Below are 19,877 nucleotides of genomic sequence, written 5' to 3'. Positions count from 1 at the left end.
GTATAGATTGAGCCTATATGTTTGAAATAACATCCTAATTATAACACAACACTGTTATTTTCAATATTGAAACACAAAGTAAAATAGTTTCACAAAGTAAAATAGTTTCACAAGAGGGCTCTTTAAGTCTAACAGCAGTGTTTTCAATGAAAGTTTCTCTGTCTGCAACACTGTACTTTTCTTGAAGTGGCTCTGCTTGTGAGCTGCATTCATGGTCTCCCAAAGCTGGAGTTTTACACCAATCACAACACTAATGAGAGGATGTAGGAACATCCTCTCCATGGCATGGCCAATAGATTAGTACATGGAATTCTGAACCCATCACGGGACAAAGTTCATGCAGTGAAGATTATTAAATAATAACAACAGGGAAAAAGACATTTGGCTCTTCCTAAATGGGCTTTTCATAATTCCTCTCTCTTCTCCTTCCTCGTTGCCCTGCAAATCTCACCTGTACAACTACTTATCCAATTCCTTCTGCATGTTCTAATTGAACCTCCCTCCTTTTCTCTTTCTCACACTACATTACACATCACAGCAACTGAGTGAACTATTTTGCAGGCCAAATGCATGGAGGACGGTTCCTGTGGCAGTGTTATCTGTAAATGGGTTTATATACCCAAGATAAGGGATCCGCCATTCAGGAGAAGAAATTTCTCTCACCTAGAGGGAGATGAACCAGGAGAACTAGGTACCTCAGCGTCTCTGTAGGTATATATCATACAGACAGCCATTGTTAGAGTTTTAGATGTTAAGGGAATGAGAAATGTGGCATCAGTACGGGGAAATTGGTGCTGAGCCAAGAGAGCAACCAAACGTAAGAAGCAGGAAAAGCTAGTATCTGTGTATTATAGATAAGGAGAAATTTCTTTAGCCAGATGGTGGTGAATCCATGGAATTTGCAAGATATAGTCACAAACTAGCTGGCCAACCATTTTAACACCTCTCTCTAACATCCTTGGAGAAAGAGGTGAGGATCCACCTTCTGGAACAGTAGTTTTATCATGAAGAATATTTTTGTCCTGGTTGCTAGGACCTGAACCTATGTTTAGTGAAGGAATGGTGATATATTTCCAAATTAATGTGGTGATTTTCTTGGAATGAACATGACTGAAACAGCTCCCACGCACCTACATGTGGTTGAGACGGTAGCATCAGCAATCACTAAATAAGTTGCTGTAGTTTGATTTGTATGTCACCACAAGCTAGGGGATGGAAAAGTTAAGGTTTGGGCAATTTAGAAGTTCAGAAGAATGAGGGGTGATCTCATTTAAACCTGTTGAATATTGAAAGTCCGAGATAGAGTGGATGTTTCCAATAGTGGGAGAGTCTAGGACCAAAGGGCACAGTCACATGCTACAGAAATGTGCCTTTAGAACAGAGATGAGGATGAATTTCTTTAGCCAGTGCATAGTGAATCTGTGGAATTCCTTGCCACAGGTGGCTGTGAAGGCCAAATCATTGGATGTGTTTAAAGGAGAAGTTGATAGATTCTTGATTAGTAAGAGTATCAAAGGTTACAGGAAGAAGGCAGAAGATAGGGTTGAGAAGGAAATTAAATCGGCCATGTTGAATGGTGGATCAGACTTGATGGGCCAATTGGCCTAATTGTGCTCCTATGTCTTAAGGTCCTACTTCTGCTTCTCATGGTCTTAGGTTCTGGAGAACACTGAGTAGGGTCCCTGACTGCCTCGGTTCACCAGTACATTAGTCAGAGCTCCTCTGAATTTCAGAATCTGTTACTGATGTGGCTATTGCTTGAAATGTTTTGGCCTTTATCTCCGTTATGGACATCACTGAGCTTGCTGCCAGATATATTGGAGGACTTTCAGTGTCCTAAAAATGGGCGATGCACGCCTGACTATCTAGTTCAAAATTTCTCAGTCCTGCTTTGCTCAAGATTCTTACCTACCCATATACCAATCTCAGTTTCTGTATGATCATCTCCCTTGTATAAGTTCAAGTTTATTGTCATTAAACTGTATACATGTATATTGCCAAACGAAACAATGTTCCTCCAGGCTAAGTTGTAAAACAGTACATATAACTCACACACACACACAATGTAATGTTACCACAAATAAATCAACAAATAATAAAATTTATTCCAGGAGATTGACATTTAGCATAAGATGCATTGCTGGCGTAAGTTAAAAAGTAAACCGTATAACGCTACTGGCGCTTCATACATGTTGAGATCTGGGTGGTGGCAGGGAGTCTCATAGTCGAGAGGAAGAAGCTTGTTCCTCTCCTAAAAGCCCTTGTTCTAATGCTACAGTACCTTCTACATGCTGGTAGGGGCCAAAGAGATTATGGGACAGATGGGAGGGATCTCTGACAATGCTGTGTACTCAGCGCTCCTGATAAATATCTCAGATGGATGGAAGAGTTGACCCCGATAATCCTGTCAGCAATCTCCATAATATTTTGTTAGGGTCTTACAGTCAGATGCCATGCAATTTCCATACCAGACGGTGGTGCAGCTGGTCAGGACACTCTCAAAGGTGCTGCTGTAAAAATTGGTTGGAATGTGAATGGAGTGGGGAGGTTGCTGGGCTTTCTTGACCAGAGAGGTGGTGTTGAGGGACAGATAAGATAATCCATTATGTGCACTCCCAGACTCTCCCTCCAGAGGAGCCTTTTATGTGCAGTGAGGAGTGGTCAGCCTGGACTTTCCTCAAGTCCACAATCATCACTTTAGTCTTGTCCACATTGAGACTCAAGTTGTACTCACACCAGTCCACCAGTTGCTCTACCTTCTGTCTGTACACATTTGTTGATGGGGCTCGCCTCTGCTGTGTCATCAGTGAATTTGATTTAAACTGGATCTAGCAGTGCAGTCATGTGTCAGCAGTGAGATGAGCATGCAGCCCTGTGCGGTGCTGGTGTTCAGTGTGATGGAGCTAAGAGATGTTGCTGCCAATCAGGACTGACTGTGGTCTTCCTCTCAAGAAGTCTAAGGTACAGTTACAGAGAGAGGTGTTGAGACCCAATGAGGACAGATTACCCACCAGCTTCTGAGGGATGATTGTATTAAATGCTGAGCTGAAGTTGATAAATAGCTTCCTGGCATAAGCCAGGTGATATATTCCCCACTCTTGAGTCAGAAGGTCCTAGGTACTCATTCTGAAGCCAAGTTCAAAACTCTCGGCTGATACAGCAGTGTAATCCTGATGGGACAGTGCACTGTCAGAAATGGGAGGGCTAGAAACTGCAACGCACCTCAAGTGGCATGTCAAAGGATCACTGCGGGGAATGGGGCATGCCTCCTTCCTCTATTGTGTGACAGTGGTTCTCACAATGCTATTTTGAGAGGTAGGGCAGAAATGCACGTATCTTCTCTAAGTGCTGCATTTGCTTTCGTAATTGCCTTGAGTTTCTCTTTGTCAACATAGTTGTCTTAATTAGCTTGATTTTTTCCCCCCCATGTATTATCTTTGACATTATGATAGCTTAATTGGGAATATTTGCCTTGCAAATTTTACATTGAACTAGTCACTAATGTCCTCTGTTTTGGAACACGCTTCCAATTTTCAACAGATTGCTGCCATTCTAGAAAATCTTCAAGATAACTTTGATGTCTAATTTTCAGGTTTCTTTAACATGTACCACAACACTGCTGAATGACTGAGGAAGAGAGTGATAACTTTTTCTTTAACAAAGGAGATATAATTAAAGCTGCTAATGAGCTTTTTAGGTCAATTATATCATGCCACAAACTAATAGAGCACAACATCAATCTACAGACTTTCAAATGAATTCTCAGTTATGATAAATCATGGAAATATATGTTGACTCCTAGGCAAGGGAATATGCAGTATATGTGACACAAGAGCTGGAGCATCTATTCCTGTGTCTCCAGGATCTGTAGTTCATAATGCTCCAGTGTGATCATGAAACAAACTGGAAATATCACTTCTGTTTCTTTAGCAGCTGATCATTTTTATTCTGTGTCCACCTTGAACACTCTAGAAATGGAAATAATTTCTCTTTATTTACTCAATGCTCCTTACCTTTAAAGATCTCTACCAGGATCTTCAGCAACACTCTTCACACCAAAGAGCACCATCCCAGATTGTCCAGTTTATCCACATAATTGGAGCCCTTTGCCACAATTAAATGCTTCAGTGCTCTTCAGAAAACTGTTAGCAAATAAAAGTTGATATCTCAATGAAGTTTCCTCTTAAACTTTCCTATCCTGAAGAAAAAAAATTGTAGCCGCTTTAATCTTTCTGCTAAACATCTATCGTTTCTAGTTAAAGTGGTTCCAACAGAGAAAAAAATAATCAAATTCAATTTTCTTTTTATAAATATGGTATGAAAAACAAAATACTGCTTATACAATGGCAGAGGGAGGCAACTTATTGACAGAGTCTGTTTGCTCAGAAGCAGCGTAATGATTATTAACTTCTGTAACTAAATCATGTACATTGTGTGTGATAATTCTACCCTCACACTCTCAGGGTCACCAACTCAGAACCCAATGCACAAAACTAATGGAGATCTTCAAAAAAGTAATGAGCTGCAGATGCAAGCCACCAAAACCCATATGATAGCAGGCCACTAAGGGATGCATACAATACACACAAAATTCTCCAGCTTTTTGTGTGTGTTGACTAAGGGATGTAGGTAGGTATAGAGAGGGGTGAAATGAGGCAAAGTTAGATGGTGCTGTCAGCGCGACTGGAAGTGGTAGGGATCCTGAATGATAGACTGCTGAACCCTGCCACTGAAGTGGGAGTAGAGGAAGAGGCACAAGGACAAGGTTTTGGTGTGTTGCTACAACTTCTGGATTACTATCCAGAATCAGATTTATTTTCACAAACATATCTTGAGAAATTTGTTGTTTTGTGGCAGCAGTACAGTGCAATACATAAAAATTACTCTTAATTTATCATGAATGTGTGTCTTCAGGCTCCTGGGCATCCTCTCTGATGGTAGTAATGAGAGGCCGGCATGTCCTGGGTTTTGGGGTCCTTAATAACAGGTTCCACCTTTATAGAGATATCACTTTTGTTAATATCTTGATAGTAGGAGGCTAGTGCCCATAACGTGAACCATCACTAGCCTCCCAGCATCGAGAAGTGTCTCAAAAAGGTGGCATCCATCATTAAAGACCCTTTTCGCCCAGGACATGCCCTCTTCTCATTATTATCATCAAGGAGGAGGTTCAGGAACCTGAAGACGCACACTTAACATTTCATGAATAGCTTCTTCTCTCTGCCTTCAGATTTCTGAATGGACTTTGAACCCAGGAACGCCCTCATTATTTTTTCTCTATTTTTTGCTCCTTTTTTGTACTACTTACTCAATTAAATATATATATATTTCTTATTTTAATTTATAGATTTTTAAATTATGTATTGCAATGTACTGAATCCTCAAAAAGAACAAATTTCATAACATTTGCCAGTGATATTAAATCTGCTTCTGATTCTGATCGTCTTTGGAAGTGAAAGCATAAGGGGACCATGTTAGAGGAAGAAATGACATAGCATGTAACAGATTAAACAAAAAAAATGAGGTTAATTTACTGTTTCTGGTAGGATTAATTGGCAGTAATTTGGTTGGAAATTACTTTTTTTTTGTAACTCTGTTTTTACAGTGGATGGGCAGTGGAAAGAATGGAGTCCTTGGACAGACTGCTCGGTGACCTGCTCCAACGGAACACAGCAGCGAATCCGGCAATGCACTGCTGCTGCTCACGGTGGTTCTGAGTGCAGGGGCCACTGGGCTGAGAGCAGAGAATGCTTTAACTCTGAATGCACAGGTAGGTGTGTTTGTCCCCAACAGTAACAGATTTCCTGCCAAATATGAGAATAAAATCAGATGGTTATTGGTTATTGTGCATACAAGAGGAACAAAGCAAAACATGATTTTATGGCAAGCCTCCTGTATATCATTTCTGAAATGAAAGAGAGTATTTGGGATGTGATCTGCAGTGAGACAATTATTCCACCAATGGTGCTGACTATCCCATGTAATTACAAACATTTCCAGCAGAGGGAGAGCTTCAGCAATGTGCTTTTCTGAGCAAGGAAACCAATGACAATCCACAGGATGAGAGGACAAGGAAAGGCATCCTGTAAAACTCAGGTCAAGTAGAGTCGTAAAACACAGAATTTATTGTATCCAGAATGGATCTTGTAACAAGAAGGATTTGTCTATCATTTTGATTTAACTCATATCCCCTATACACTGTCAATCTATAATTAACTGTAAGAATCACAATCAGTTTTAATATCACTGACGTGTCATGAAATTTGTTGCTTTGCGGCAGCAGTACATTGCAATACACAAAAATACAATATATATATATATATATTTTAATTAAATAAGTAGCGCAAAAGAGAGCAAAAATTGTGAGGTAGTATTCATGGGTTGGTTCATTGTTTGTTCAGAAATCTGATGGCAGAGGGGAAGAAATTGTTCCTGAAGCTTTGAGTGTGCATCTTCAAGTTCCTGTACCTCCTCCCTGATGGTAGTAGTAAGAAGAGGGTTTGTCCTGGGTGAAAGGGGTCCTTAATGACGAATACCGCTTTCTTAAGGCATCGCCTTTTGTAGATGTCCTTGATGCTGGGAAGCTGAGTTTACAATGCTCTGCAGCTTTCTCCAATCCTGTGCAGTGGCCCTCTCCATAAAACAATGATAAAATAAACAACTTTTGGGACTGAACAGACTAGAATTGAATTTGAGATCACCAGATGTTTACTTGTAAATCCCAGCAGGAATCAGATGCAGCAATTCCTGATGACATCATTTGTCACCATATATTAATACTACACAGACTAATGATGTGATACGCACATGGGTGACAAGAACATATCACCCAACAGCTCGATACTGCTGAGAGACATAATCACATCAAAAGTCACCATACACTGTCTTTCACCTTTACACTGTAGCACTGCTGTTTCAAGGTTTTGACATTCAATGCTGCTCTTATGAATAAAATATATTTTTATATATTTTATTTTATTTAGAGATACAGGATAAAAAGATTTTAAAAAGCATTAATTTCCATATGTACATTGAAACATATGGTGAAATATATCATTTTGCATCAAATCAGATCATGAGGATTGTGCTGGGAGCCCACAATTGTCGGCACACTTCCAGCATCCCGATAGCTTGCTAACTCTAACTGGCACGTCTTTGCAATCTGGGGGGAAACTGGAGCACCTGGAGGAATCCAGGAATCCCATGTGGTCACAGACAGGACATCCTGACAGACAGTGCTAGGAATTGAATTTCAGTCTTACAGCTGGTGCTATAATATGTTGTACTCACTGCTACACTCAGCATGGCACCCTGTTACAGCGTGGTTACAGGCCACTCCAGCCCGAGCCCGCATGGGTGCTCAATTACACCCATGTGACCAATTAACCTGTGTCTTTGCAATGCGGACGAAACTGCGGCACCCAAATGAAAACCCGTGCAGTCACATAGTAAATGTACAGACTCCTTACAGACTGCCGTGGAATTGAATCCAGGTCACTGGTGCTGTAATAGCATTACACTAACTGCTGTACTACCATACCGGCCCTAATTTTCAGCATGGACTGAAGTTTATACACTTCGTCATTGCAAGGATTTGTTGCAAGTGATTTACATGCTCTCTGTGGCGAAGCTGTCACCCCAGTGTCAAATGGAAGCTTATCACCATGGTCAAAACCATCACTGAGCTGAAGATGGCCACATTGCCATTTGAAGTGTATTCACACTTAAAGCCAGTAGAAGCAAGACTTCAAACCCAGAAATCTTGAGGTACAGCAATTCAGTTACTGCAGCGATGAAGCCAATCAGAAGTGAAATGGCTTGGCCCTCTAATGGCTTTCCTCTCTGTGCTGACAGCTACTTACCTAAACAGTTGGATTGTCTTTTCACTTGCAAAAGAAAAGGAACAAGGGCATAGAGTCCAATGAATAATAAAAGCACAGAGATTTTGCTCTTATAATGACACAGACAGAAAATTACGTGATGTATGTTGCTCATCATCTGAACATTAGCCCTGTTGCATTGCCGCCTCCTCACCTTCAGCTGTTCTTCAGTCCATTTCAGCAGATTTTAAGTCACTCAAAGTTCTAGATCAATGACAAAAGTCAGAATAGAGTTTTTTTTGTCATAGGCACAGGTGCAATGAGAAACTTACTTTCAGCAATATTCCACAAGAAAAATATAAATTAAACAACATTATACTTATGTTTTACAAGAAAGAAAACATCTGAGCAAACCATTGTCCATTGTATTGCAAAGTGGTCAAAATAGTCACAGGCACGAGATTCAGCCGATGCTGGAAATCTTGAGCAACATTCATGAAATGTTGGAGGAACTCAGCAAGTCAGGCAGCATCTGTGGAGGAGAATAAACAGTCATTGCTCTGGGCCAAGGCTCTTCATTAGGACTGGTTGTAGTGTAGCTATATTGAGGTATTGATTGGGGTTATGCCAGATGGTTCAAGAATCGAATGGTTGAAGGGAAGTAACAGTTCTTGAAGCTAGTGTGTGTGATTTCACGCCTCTAATATCTCCTGCCTGATGGTAGCTGAGAGAAAATGGCATGGCCTGGATGGTGGAGCAATCACTGTACAAGTTCCTTAAAAGCCTATATTAGATAGATATTTTTAATTTTTAGGTTTTAATTCAGCTTCATTTTCCTCTTTTTTCTTTCAACTTAAAGAGAATGGGAAGTGGAATCCATGGGGTCACTGGAGTGCATGCTCAAAGTCATGTGATGGTGGCTGGCAGAGAAGAATGCGGGTGTGCCAGGGACTGGTCGTCACGGGACAGCCTTGTGAAGGACTGGGCGAAGAGATTCAGAAGTGCAGTGAGCAAAGGTGTCCAGGTAAATCTAAAGGTTTCTATGCAAAGAGTAATCAGTCACACCTGTGGTGGATTTCAAGTTGATTGTAGCTCAGCAGTTGTTTCCTTGCATCTGTTTTCCAAAACTTGTTGGTTAAAGTCCTGTTCCAGCAATTGTACAGAAAAGTTAAGCAGACTCCAGGTTTAAAGGAGCATTAGGATGGCAACGATGCCAAACCAAGGCTCCTTCTGCCGCAACTGGTGCATGTAAAAGAAATCGCGTTGAGATATTCAAAGAAGAGTGGAGGAAACAGACATGGTGCCCAATCCCATATTTATCACCCGAGAAGCATCAGTAAAAGCATATGATCCAGTAACCTACACATGAGCATTTGTAGGAGGAATTGCTTTTAATAGGTCCTTTGTGGTTCTGCACCTCTCATACTCATTACCATCAGAGGCAACAAGTCTGCAACACAAAAGCAAACGATGTTGGCCAGTTGGGCTTTGCCATCCTTTGCGTCCCCACCCTGCACCATCAACCCAGTTAATATGGTTTTTCTCTTCCTTCTCACTCATGCTTATCATTATCCTCATCTCCTTCACTGATTCAATACTCTGCCTCAACAACTCCACTTGATACTGTGTTCTTTTACTCACAACTTTCTCAGTGAAGTGTTTTCTCCAAAAAAATTTCCATCAAGATTAGTGGCAACTGCTGGTCTGCCCCTCATATGAAACCTCTTCCCTCTTCATCTCTTGAGCTCAAATCTCACTGTGGGAGTTTGAGACTGAACTAAATTTTCAGACAGTAGTGAATCAGTAATGAATAGGAAACCTAACAGATTACTTCTATATTCAGTAGGGATGAAACCTATCAATTTTAGGCAATGCGGTCCACATGTGACTGGAGTCCTCTAGCAATTCTGACCATTTAGAAAGTTGCTTTCCATCAATTACATTGTTGCAGGCCTCCACTTTGCCTGGAGGCAGCTGTAAATGCTGGTCTCCCAGTAGTCTATGATTCCTAAGAGCAAAGCATACAAAAAAAACCAGCAATTAGTGTCAGATAATATACACCGGGGTTTGCAATGTATGCTGGAGTGTTATAACATCAGTGTTCATAAGGGGATAAAAAAAAGTTACCAATTATTCTAGTACGCCATGCATGGCAATAATCATCTGAAGAACGTAGGACTCTGGGCATGTAAGTGCTGGAAATCTTGAGAAACACACACTAAATGCTGCAGGAACTCAGCAGGTCAAGCAGCATCTATGGAGAGAAATATGATGGAGGATCTCTGCCCAAAATGTCAACTGTTTATTCCCCTCCATAGATGCTATCTGACCTGTTGAATTCCTTCAATATTTTGTGTGTGTTAAACATCTCAGGAAAGATGAACTAGAGTGCATTGAAAGTTGATCAGAACAATACTGGGTCCATCAGCAGGATAAGTAACATCAATCATGCTTTTGTTCTCTTTAGTTCCCAAACTGTTTTAATCTAATCTAGGAATTTCAATTGATGTACGGATTTCTTAAGGTAGGTACTCCCTGATTGAAAGTACTGAAACCTAGGGGACATAACAAACTGGGAAGAAGCTGATTTGGGGTAATGTCAAGAAGAAATTTGTCACACAGATGTTTGTATAAATTTGGAACAATTTTTTTCAAAGTGGCAATGAGCACTTGCCAGTAGGAGGAAGCTTAGTGGATGTCAAAACTAGAGCCCTTATGTAGGGTTGACTCTAGTCCTTCTATAGATGCTGCCTGACCTCCTGAGTTCCTCCAGCACTCTGTGTGTGGTATGGATTCTTACTGGTTAAGAATATTCAGTGGCATGGAACCAAATACAGAGCAGCCACTGGTGTTCATTTTTCCATGACGATATATCAGTATTGCTCTTTTGGAAGAGCTGAAGGATGGCCTCGTCTGCCTTTGTGCCCTGGTCAACTTTTTCTTCCCTGTGTATGAAATCATTTGAAATACATAGGTGATTTTTCTTTTAATCATCAGCAAGCATTCAACTGCCACTGTAGAACTGATTGGTGCAGTGAGTTGATGAAATATATGCTGTGTTGGTGCTGCACTGTGTGTCAGAGAGATGAGATGTTGAGTAGCAATGGCCATCTGTCCACAATTACTGCCTTGCCCAGTCATTTCCAATTGACATTGAACAATGACTAACTCTGCTTTTTCCTTTATTGATTTAACAGTGTTCTTGTACTATCTTTGAAGCTGATAATTATAGGATGTCTGTTCTCTGCTTTAACCTTTTGGTTGCTGATGATGTGTCTCTGTGACACATTACAATTGGAGACTCTTTGCAATGAACAGGACAGCAGAATCAGAGAGTGGTTCAGTTATTCAATAAAGTTAATCAACATTTCATCTGATTATATTACACATCATACTTCATTTTTCTGTCAAGTTTTAATATGCCTCATGCACAGCCCTGAAGGGTGTTGGAAGTTGAATTGGTTGTAATTTTTATAAGAAAATTAGATAGATGCTTATTGGACAGGAAGATACTTATTGGACAGAGAGACAGTAGAAAAGAAACAAATGAATCACACTAATGGTATAACCCTTTCAAAGAACTCACAACCTTGATGGGGCAAATGGCATCTTGTACCATATGATTCAAATGTTTACCTTTTACAGAATCTCATATTAGTAGATGAATTATATATTGTTGTTTTGAGGATGTCAAATAATATTAATTTATATTCATTTATTTAATATGTAAATATATTGACAGGAAGTACATTTACTTCTTGGGGCTGAAGAGAGAAAATTTCAGATCGACTTCCCTCTTCAACTACCTGTTTTCTGGATTGTCAGGGTAAACTATTTACCTTTCCCAAACTCACCAAACAATTTTTTAGTCAATCCAAATGAGAAGAAGCAAAGATCGCCTGCAAGGCTGCCATTTCTTCTCCCAAAGGGGAAGTATGCTACTGTCGGGTGAATGATTAATCCAAGTCAGTGAGCAAATCGTGGCCCCTATTCCTTTCCTCAACAGATTTGAATGCATCACCTGTTGCTCTTGGGCATCCTGTCTACCAAATCAGAGCTTTGGAAAACACATGTTTGTCACTGATCACCTCTTTCTACCATCATTCTGGATATTTATACTTGGGAGAATTTCTTTTGACCCCACTCAAAAGGGGTCAAGAATGCACTCCCTCGGCCGGTTTGCTCAAGGTGCTGAATAGTAGCTTTCTCAGAGCTGTCCCTTTATCTGAGCAAGACAAATCTGACAAACCAGGGAAGCCTGAAAGCAGCCATAAATTAACACTGGCGAGCTTTGGTTCTCCCTGCAGTTCATGATATGACTAAGATGGCTGAAAGCATATTGACAATGCTCAAAAAGGAATTAAATAAGCAGTTGAACGGGGAGAATTTTTCAGGGAGCAAAGTCAGAAAAGTCAAAAGTGTAGTTGGATTGATCTTTCAGAAAAGCCATGATCTTTCAATTCTGTTGGATGCTCTGAATGGCAATGGGTTGCTGCTAACTGTTGGTAATAAATTATCTTTGATTTCAGCACCTTATGAGATTTGTCCTGAAGACTATCTGATGGCAATGGTGTGGAGGAGGACAGCAGCTGGGGACTTTGCTTTCAATCGGTGCCCTCAAAATGCAACAGGTAAAGTGAAATACCCTGTTTAGTTAAATGAGAAATGCTGTCAGATGTCCAAAACTCTCCTTTAGAAAGTAAGGTGAAGTATACTTTTATTTGTCTAATGTTAGTATCTTTGAGGAAAGGATTTCATTGACCACATGATTTATCCAAAATAACTAAGTAATAAATAATAGATCTGACACAGTGTCTGCCAGAATCAGGTTTATTATCACTGGCGTTTGTCAGTGAAATTTATAGTTTTGTGGCAGCAGTGCATTGCAATACATGTAATATAGTATAACTTACAATTACTGTATAATAAGTAGTGCAAAAGAAAGTAAACACTAACAAGTTTGATTGAATTCTTTGATTTATTATCCATTCAGAAATCTGATGGTGGTTGTGTTTGATCGACATCATATCACCTCCTCTCCATTTAACTATTTATTTTGTGGCTTACAGGCACCACCAGTAGACGCTGCTCCCTTGATCGTACTGGAGTTGCTTACTGGGAGACGCCCAGCTTTGCAAGATGCATCTCCAATGAGTACAAACACTTACAGCATACAGTAGGTGCAAAGTTAGCAGCTGTGTTTCTTGTTTATTGAAAGTGACAAAAAATGGAGCAGTTCTTCTGTATCTTTGACTGATGCTAGATGTCTATGGAAGATCTTCACAAAATGTGGCAGTTTAGCAGCTCTGAACAAGCACATAGAAAGGTAGATTAGGCAGGTTTCAAAAAGGGATATTTAATGCAACAATTTCCATTTAGTGTTGTTAAATCCTTGAATGAAAACAATACAAATCTACCAAATGATAAGATACTGACTTCAGTTAGACAATCAAAATACGGGTAATGCTGAAAATACTCAGCATGTCGAGAGGCATCTGTGGGGAGAGAAAAGAGTTAAAGGCTTCTTTACAGCTGAAAAAAAGTGACTCATCCTCAAGTTCAGTTCCCTTGGCTTCCATGTGGACAGCTACCAATCTACAACGTATTTACAATGCCAGTCAGGGATGAACTTCTTGGCTATCTGCTTTAAGGTGCAGGGGAAGGCGAGGACGAGGAGGAAATGAAGCAGAACATCACCAATGTGGTGGCTGCAGTGTAAGTGACAGAGTACGATGGGGATAGATAGTAATTGTGGGACAAGTAATGAATTAAAATATGCTTAAAGAAGAAGTGAATGGGCAAGCCAAAATTACTATCTGACATTATGCTTCAGTGCTATGTATAGATGCCAACTAGATAATGAAAACCTGTTCCTTAACCTTTCTTGTACAGAATACTCAGACAAAATTAACATGAAAAACAATTGGATGATCAGGGTCATAAACACAACAGATTCGGCAGATGCTGGATATCCAGAGTAACACACGCAAAAAATGCTGGATAACTCAGCAGATCAAGCAGCATCTATAGAGAGGTATAAAGAGTAGGCATTTCAGGCTGAGACCCTAAGTCGGGACTTAGGGTGATCAGAATTGCAGAGTGAATGAGGATGCTCCTCTAAAACAACCACCTGCTTTGCTTCTGGTCTCCCCGATGCAAAGGTGAAGCATCATTGACAATAAGTACACAATGCTGAACTTAAAGAAGTTCTGATAAACAACTGCTTCCCTAGAGGAGTGTTTGAGGCCTGTGAGATAGATAAGGAAGGGATAAAATGTTAAGCATTGCACCTCCTGTCTCAAGGGAATCAGATGCAGGTTTACGATCACTGACATATGTCATGAAATTTGTTGCTTTGCAGTAGCAACATTTTTAATGTAAAAAATTAATTTTATTTAGCGATACAGTACAGAGTAGGCCCTTCACACCCTTCAAGCCATGCAACCCCCGCCCAAGCAGATTAACCCTAACCTAATCACAGGACAATTTACAATGACCACGGTATGTCTAGAGAATGGTGCCAGAATCGAACTCCAAATTCCAGGATGTTCTGAACTGGAATAACATCATGATAGCTGCTGGCGTCCAAATTACTATATGTTACAATAAGGACATAGTGCAGAAAGAGTGCAAAATAATCATGGATTGCTAGACTTCATAAATATGCTGGTGGAGGAAAGTAGTTGTTTGTAAAACATTGAGTGTGCCTCCTCAGGCTCCTGTATCTCCTCCCTGATGACTATAATGTGAAGAGGGCATATCCTGAATGGGGTGAGTCCTTAATAATGGATGCTGCCTTCTAGAGACACTGCCTTTTGAAGGTGTCCTCAGTGATGGGGAGAATAGTGCCCATGATGTGACTGGCTGAGTCTACAACCCTCGGCCGCTTTTTCCCATACTTTGGCTATCAGCCAGCCTCACTGACTCAGCTCTGCATGGCTTGACCCTGCTCTGACTGTTGTTGTGCTTAAGGGGAGAGGGTGTTGTGGGGAACACAGAAATGCTTCATTCCCATCTGGCAGAAGGTGCCTGTAGGCCTACAGCAGCCTGCAAATTCCCCCGGCCTCCCAAACCCTTGATCACATGTACAGTATGTCCATTAGTTGGGCATTCTAACCCGGGGAGGGCCTGCAGCAAGAAGGCTGTGCATTTGAAGACATTTAAGTACAAGCACAGGTTACATAGACTAACTTTGTACTCTTGTGAGTACTGTATAGAAGACTAATAGCAGATCTGAATGAGGTGTTTAGAATAGTCAGAGTGAGAAATGGAAGGAAAGTGATCCCTGATTGCCTCACTCAACAAATTACAAAACGTTTTATTGCTCAGTATTACATTGCTGTTTGTGAGACAAATTAATTACCACATTTCTAAGAGCATAAGACATAGAAGCAAAATTAGGCCATTCAACCCATCGAGTCTGTTCTGCCATTCTATCATGACTGATTTATTATCCCTTTCAATCCCATTCTCCTGCCTTCACTCCATAACCTTTGATGCCCTGACTAATCAAGAACCTATCAGCCTTCATTTTAAATATACCCAATGACTTGGCTTCCACAGCCATCTATGGCAATGATTTTCACAGATTCACCATCATCTGTTTAAAGAAATTCCTCTTCATCCTTGTTTTAAAGGGACATCCTTGTAGTTTGTGGCTGTTGCCTTTGGTTCCAGATTCTCCCACTATTAGAAACATCCTCTCCACTAGGCCTATCACTGTTCAATAGGTTTCAATGGGATCTTCCCCTCATTCTTCTAAATTCCATCGAGTAGAGGCTTAGAGCCATCAATGCTCCTTGTATGTTAACCCCTTAATTTCCAGGATCATTCTCATGAATCTCCTCTGGACCGACTTCAATGCCAGCGTATCCTTTCTGAGATAAGGGACAAAGACCAAATTTCAGACACGCTCCACTGCCTGTAACATGCTTTTGTACATTGTGACAGTGGAATGGTTGGTAGAAGTTAGGAGTCAAAGTGTGTCATGTAAACCCTTGTGATGTTCTACCAATGGATAACATCCTATCTGTTCTTTTACCACAAGCACTACTTTCCAGCACTAATCCAATATCCCTTGATTCTTTTAATATCTGAAATCTATTAATCTATGTCCTGAATACACTCAGTAACTCAACCTCTACAGCTCTTTATATGAGCAAGGGAAGTTCTTCTCATCTCCGTCCTGATCAACCAATCATTTGTTTTGGGATTAAACCCAGATACCAGAGAAAATGCAACAAAATTGCAAGTTTTCCTTCTGCGTACTAGGGTTTTATGACTGGTTTCAGAAGGCCAGAGTGCTCTCTCTGAGGCCACCGACCATGATTCAGTTGTCTGCTGACCTGTACTCCCCCCCCCCCCCCCCCCCCCACCGTGCAACCAGCAAAAAACATCTTGGAGAGAGAGAGCATGATAATTTAGTTGGGGAATTCTGGAGCTTAGGGCCAGGAAGCTGAAGACAAATCATCAAATTGTAGGAGTACAGTACAATTTAATTAAGTATAGGACCATAGGAACAAAAGTAGGTCATTGCAGCCTTCTAGCTTGTTCTGTGCTATTCAATTAGATTTTAACTGATGTGTATCTTTAAATATGATCGCTTGAGGTCCTAATTGCTGCATGGTAAACTTCCAGCCAACTTGTAATAATGCTCATGTTGAAGTGAAAACTACCACTCTGAGCTTCAAATTATAAAATGACACTCCATGAACATTTCCTTTTCACTTAATCTGGTATATGAAAATACTAAAAGCTCTCTGAATGACTGGGCAAAGTTCAAAATAAATTTATTATCAAAGTGCATACTGTATATGCCATACTGAGATCTGTTTTCTTCCAGGCATTTGCAGGAAATACAGTGGAATCAATGAGAAACTAAACACAGCAACCAATGTCCAAAAGACAATAAATTGTGCAAATACACAAAGAAAAAGAAACTAAATAACAATAAATGAAAAGTAATAAATATTGAGAACTTGAGATTAAGAGTCTTTAAAAGTGGGTCTATAGGTTGTGAAATCAGTTCAGTGTTGGGGTGAGTGAAGTTGTCCACTATGGTTCAAGAGCCTGATGGTTGAGGTGTAATAACTGTTTCTGAACCTGGCAGTGTGGATACCTCCTGTAGCTCCTGTACCACCTCCCTGATGACAACAGCGAGAACAGAGCACGGCCTGGGTGGTGGGAGTGATTGATGATGATGCTGCTTTCCTGTGATCGCGCTCCTTGTAAATGTGCTCACTGGTGTGGAGGGTTCTACCTGTGCTGGACTGGGTTGTATCCTCTACTTTTTATAGGATTTCCCATTCAAGGGCATTGTTGTTTCCATACCAGGCTGTGATAAAACCAGTCAGTATGCTCCCCACCACACATCGATAAAAGTTCATCAGAGTTTTAGATGACATGCCAAATCTTCACAAACTTCTAAGAAAGTGGAGGTGCTACCGTGCCTTCTTTGTAATGACAGTTATATGCTGGGCCCAGAGAAGTTTCTCTGAATGATAATGCCAAGCAATTTAAAGTTGCGGATCCTCTCAACCACTGATCTGCTAATGAAAGCTGGCTCATAGTTTCCTCCTTTTATAGGGAATAATCTTTGGTTTTGATGACATTGAGTGAGTGTTTGATGTTGTGTTAAAGCTTATTCTTTGATATACTTGCTGAGTGAAGAAGTTCCCCCTCATGTTCCCCTTAAACATTTCACCTTTCACCCTTAACCCATGACCTGTAGTTCTAGTCTTATCCAACCTCACTGGATAAAGCCTGCTTGCATTTACCCTTTGTATACCTAAAAGATCTGGATTTACTTCCACCTGCTGATACTTGGAGAACCAGAGCACAACAGCTTTTGTTAGATTTATTAGAGGGAAGAACCTGTGCTAATGATTGAGATCAACCATGATCTCATTGAATTTCAGCATTCACTCACTGGTTTGAATGGTCAACTCTTGGTCTTAAGCTTCCTGTCTGTAGTTAGCCTCAGTTTTAGAATGGAATTAATTGTACAAGCTTTCAGTTCCCAATTGTTAACAATTGCTCTGTGTGGGTTAGGAAATGAGATGAGGGTGGGTTCAAGTTATCACAGGTGTTAATAAGCTAAGTAGTTTAAACATAAAAGGTGATTAGTTACAAGTGCTGAAATGTAACAAGCTTATACAGAACCACTTTTTAGTAAGCAATCTCCTCTTTGGGAGAGGAAGAAAGGGGCAAGAATGGTCCCAGACAATTTTTATCCTAACTCATTGTACATGTGTGCGTCCTTTAGGTTAAGGAACATCTTGCAAAGGGACAGAGGACACTGGCAGGTGAAGGGATGTCTCAGGTAACCAAAACCCTCTTGGACTTAACCCAAAGAAGGAACTTCTATGGTGGGGATCTCCTGACCTGTGTTGAAATTCTTCGAAACGTTACTGACACGTTTAAAAGAGCAAGTTACATACCTTCATCTGATGATGTACAGGTAAATACCTTTGTCTACATTGGCATAGAAAAGTTGACAGAAACTTTGCCTAAGCAGATTCTGGAGGTGGCTTTTCTCTTTACTAATAGAAAGTAATTGGGTTGAACAGACTCAATTGGGTTAGCTCAGGATGCAGCTTGTAAAGCTGCATCAATAATTCCAGTCCTAACTTCTGATGCAACCTGTGTGGATTTTGTAGGTTTTCTCTGTGACCATGTAGAATGTCCCAGATATTTTGGTTAATTGGCTATAGTAATTTGGTATATAAGTGAGTGGGAGAATGTGGGAATTGGGGGGGGGGGGGTTGGGGGCTGGAGATTAAAAATAACAACTGTGAATGAGTCAGCATGGATTTGGTAGGCCAAGGGGGATGTTTTTGTGCTATATGATTTATGACACTATGAGATCATCCTCCAAGGGAACTTAAAACAAATTCCAGAATGCTGTTACCTGGAAAAAGGGTGCAATTCAGGGTTGAACAATTCAGTGTTTCTTTAACTGTTTCACTTGTAACATATAGAAATAGAGAAAGAAGAAGCTTGCCTGTTGGGAAGAAATATAATTGGCTAACAGGTGGTGTTGTGAGGCAGATGTCCTGAGGAGGTTCACAACGTGTGTGTGGAGAAAGGTGGGGTAAAGGTTAAAAGATTAGCTTTATTTGTCATGTATACATCAAAAAATACGGTGAAATTCATTGTTTGTGTCAATGACCAACACAGTACAAGGATGTGCTAAGGGCAGCCTACAAATACCACTATGCTTCCATCACCAGCATAGCATGCGGACAACTTTCCAACCCTAACCCATACATCTTTGGAAAGTGGGAGAAAGCCTATATGATCCCAGGGGAGCGTACAAACTCCTTACGGCCGTCAGCGGGAATTAAACTCTGATCGCTGGTGCTGTAAAGTGTTATGCTAATCACTTCGCTACCTCACCATCCTAAGTTAAGGAAGAAGGTCAACTGATCTTCTATCTGGGTGAACAATGTAGAGGGAATGCCTTCCTTGTCCCATGCATTTCTAAGATTCAGAAATGTCATGAAACTACCAGTGATCTGTTCTTCTGTAGCTCAACAATCCACCTCTTTTACAAGGGAAGATTTAAAAAAAACTCCCCCAAATGGTGTACAGTGTAAACCTCACCAATCAGTGTGAGTCATTAGGAGAGAAAAGGAAAGCACAGCTGAAGATGAAGGAAGTGGTCAAAGGGCATCTGAGAGGGAAAGGATAAAAATACAAGGTCTGTACCAAAACCCTGATCTGACCTTTTCCCACCCAACACTTTTCCCATAAGACTGCACCTAACAAAATACAGCTCCATCTGCCAGCCATTTCCAGGGACTTTATTGGAGATGTATTTCCATCTGCCAGAAATGTGGCGGTAGTTCCTCAGACTAGTGGGAGCTAACAAAATACCTGTTTTTCTCTGTTTCTGCAGCTGAACCCCTTCCCCCACAACCTGTTGGAAGCAGTCTGTCAATTTCAAAACCAATTACATCATTTATCTTTAGATATGCAAAACACCACAGACACCCAAGCCCCATCTACTCTATCAACAACTCATCATTCAGTTACTCCAAAATATATCACTTGTGG

General features: G+C 40.6%; 1 protein-coding gene across 9 annotated transcripts in view; it reads left to right on the top strand.

The window, feature by feature from the left end:
* adgrb3 (adhesion G protein-coupled receptor B3) overlaps positions 1-19,877 on the top strand; it is a 766,644-nt gene that overhangs the window by 338,557 nt on the left and 408,210 nt on the right. For all 9 annotated transcript variants that reach the window (XM_073056508.1, XM_073056504.1, XM_073056509.1 and 6 more), the window contains 5 exons: positions 5,606-5,770; positions 8,680-8,844; positions 12,350-12,451; positions 12,890-12,996; positions 18,085-18,279. In XM_073056508.1, the coding sequence (XP_072912609.1) occupies positions 5,606-5,770; positions 8,680-8,844; positions 12,350-12,451; positions 12,890-12,996; positions 18,085-18,279 (734 nt within the window). The remainder of the gene's footprint in view (positions 1-5,605; positions 5,771-8,679; positions 8,845-12,349; positions 12,452-12,889; positions 12,997-18,084; positions 18,280-19,877) is intronic.

This window comes from Hemitrygon akajei, chromosome 9, assembly GCF_048418815.1.
Source record: "Hemitrygon akajei chromosome 9, sHemAka1.3, whole genome shotgun sequence".
NCBI lineage: Eukaryota > Metazoa > Chordata > Chondrichthyes > Myliobatiformes > Dasyatidae > Hemitrygon > Hemitrygon akajei.
Note: the sequence above shows the minus strand (reverse complement) of the source record. Positions and strands in the feature narration are given on the sequence as shown.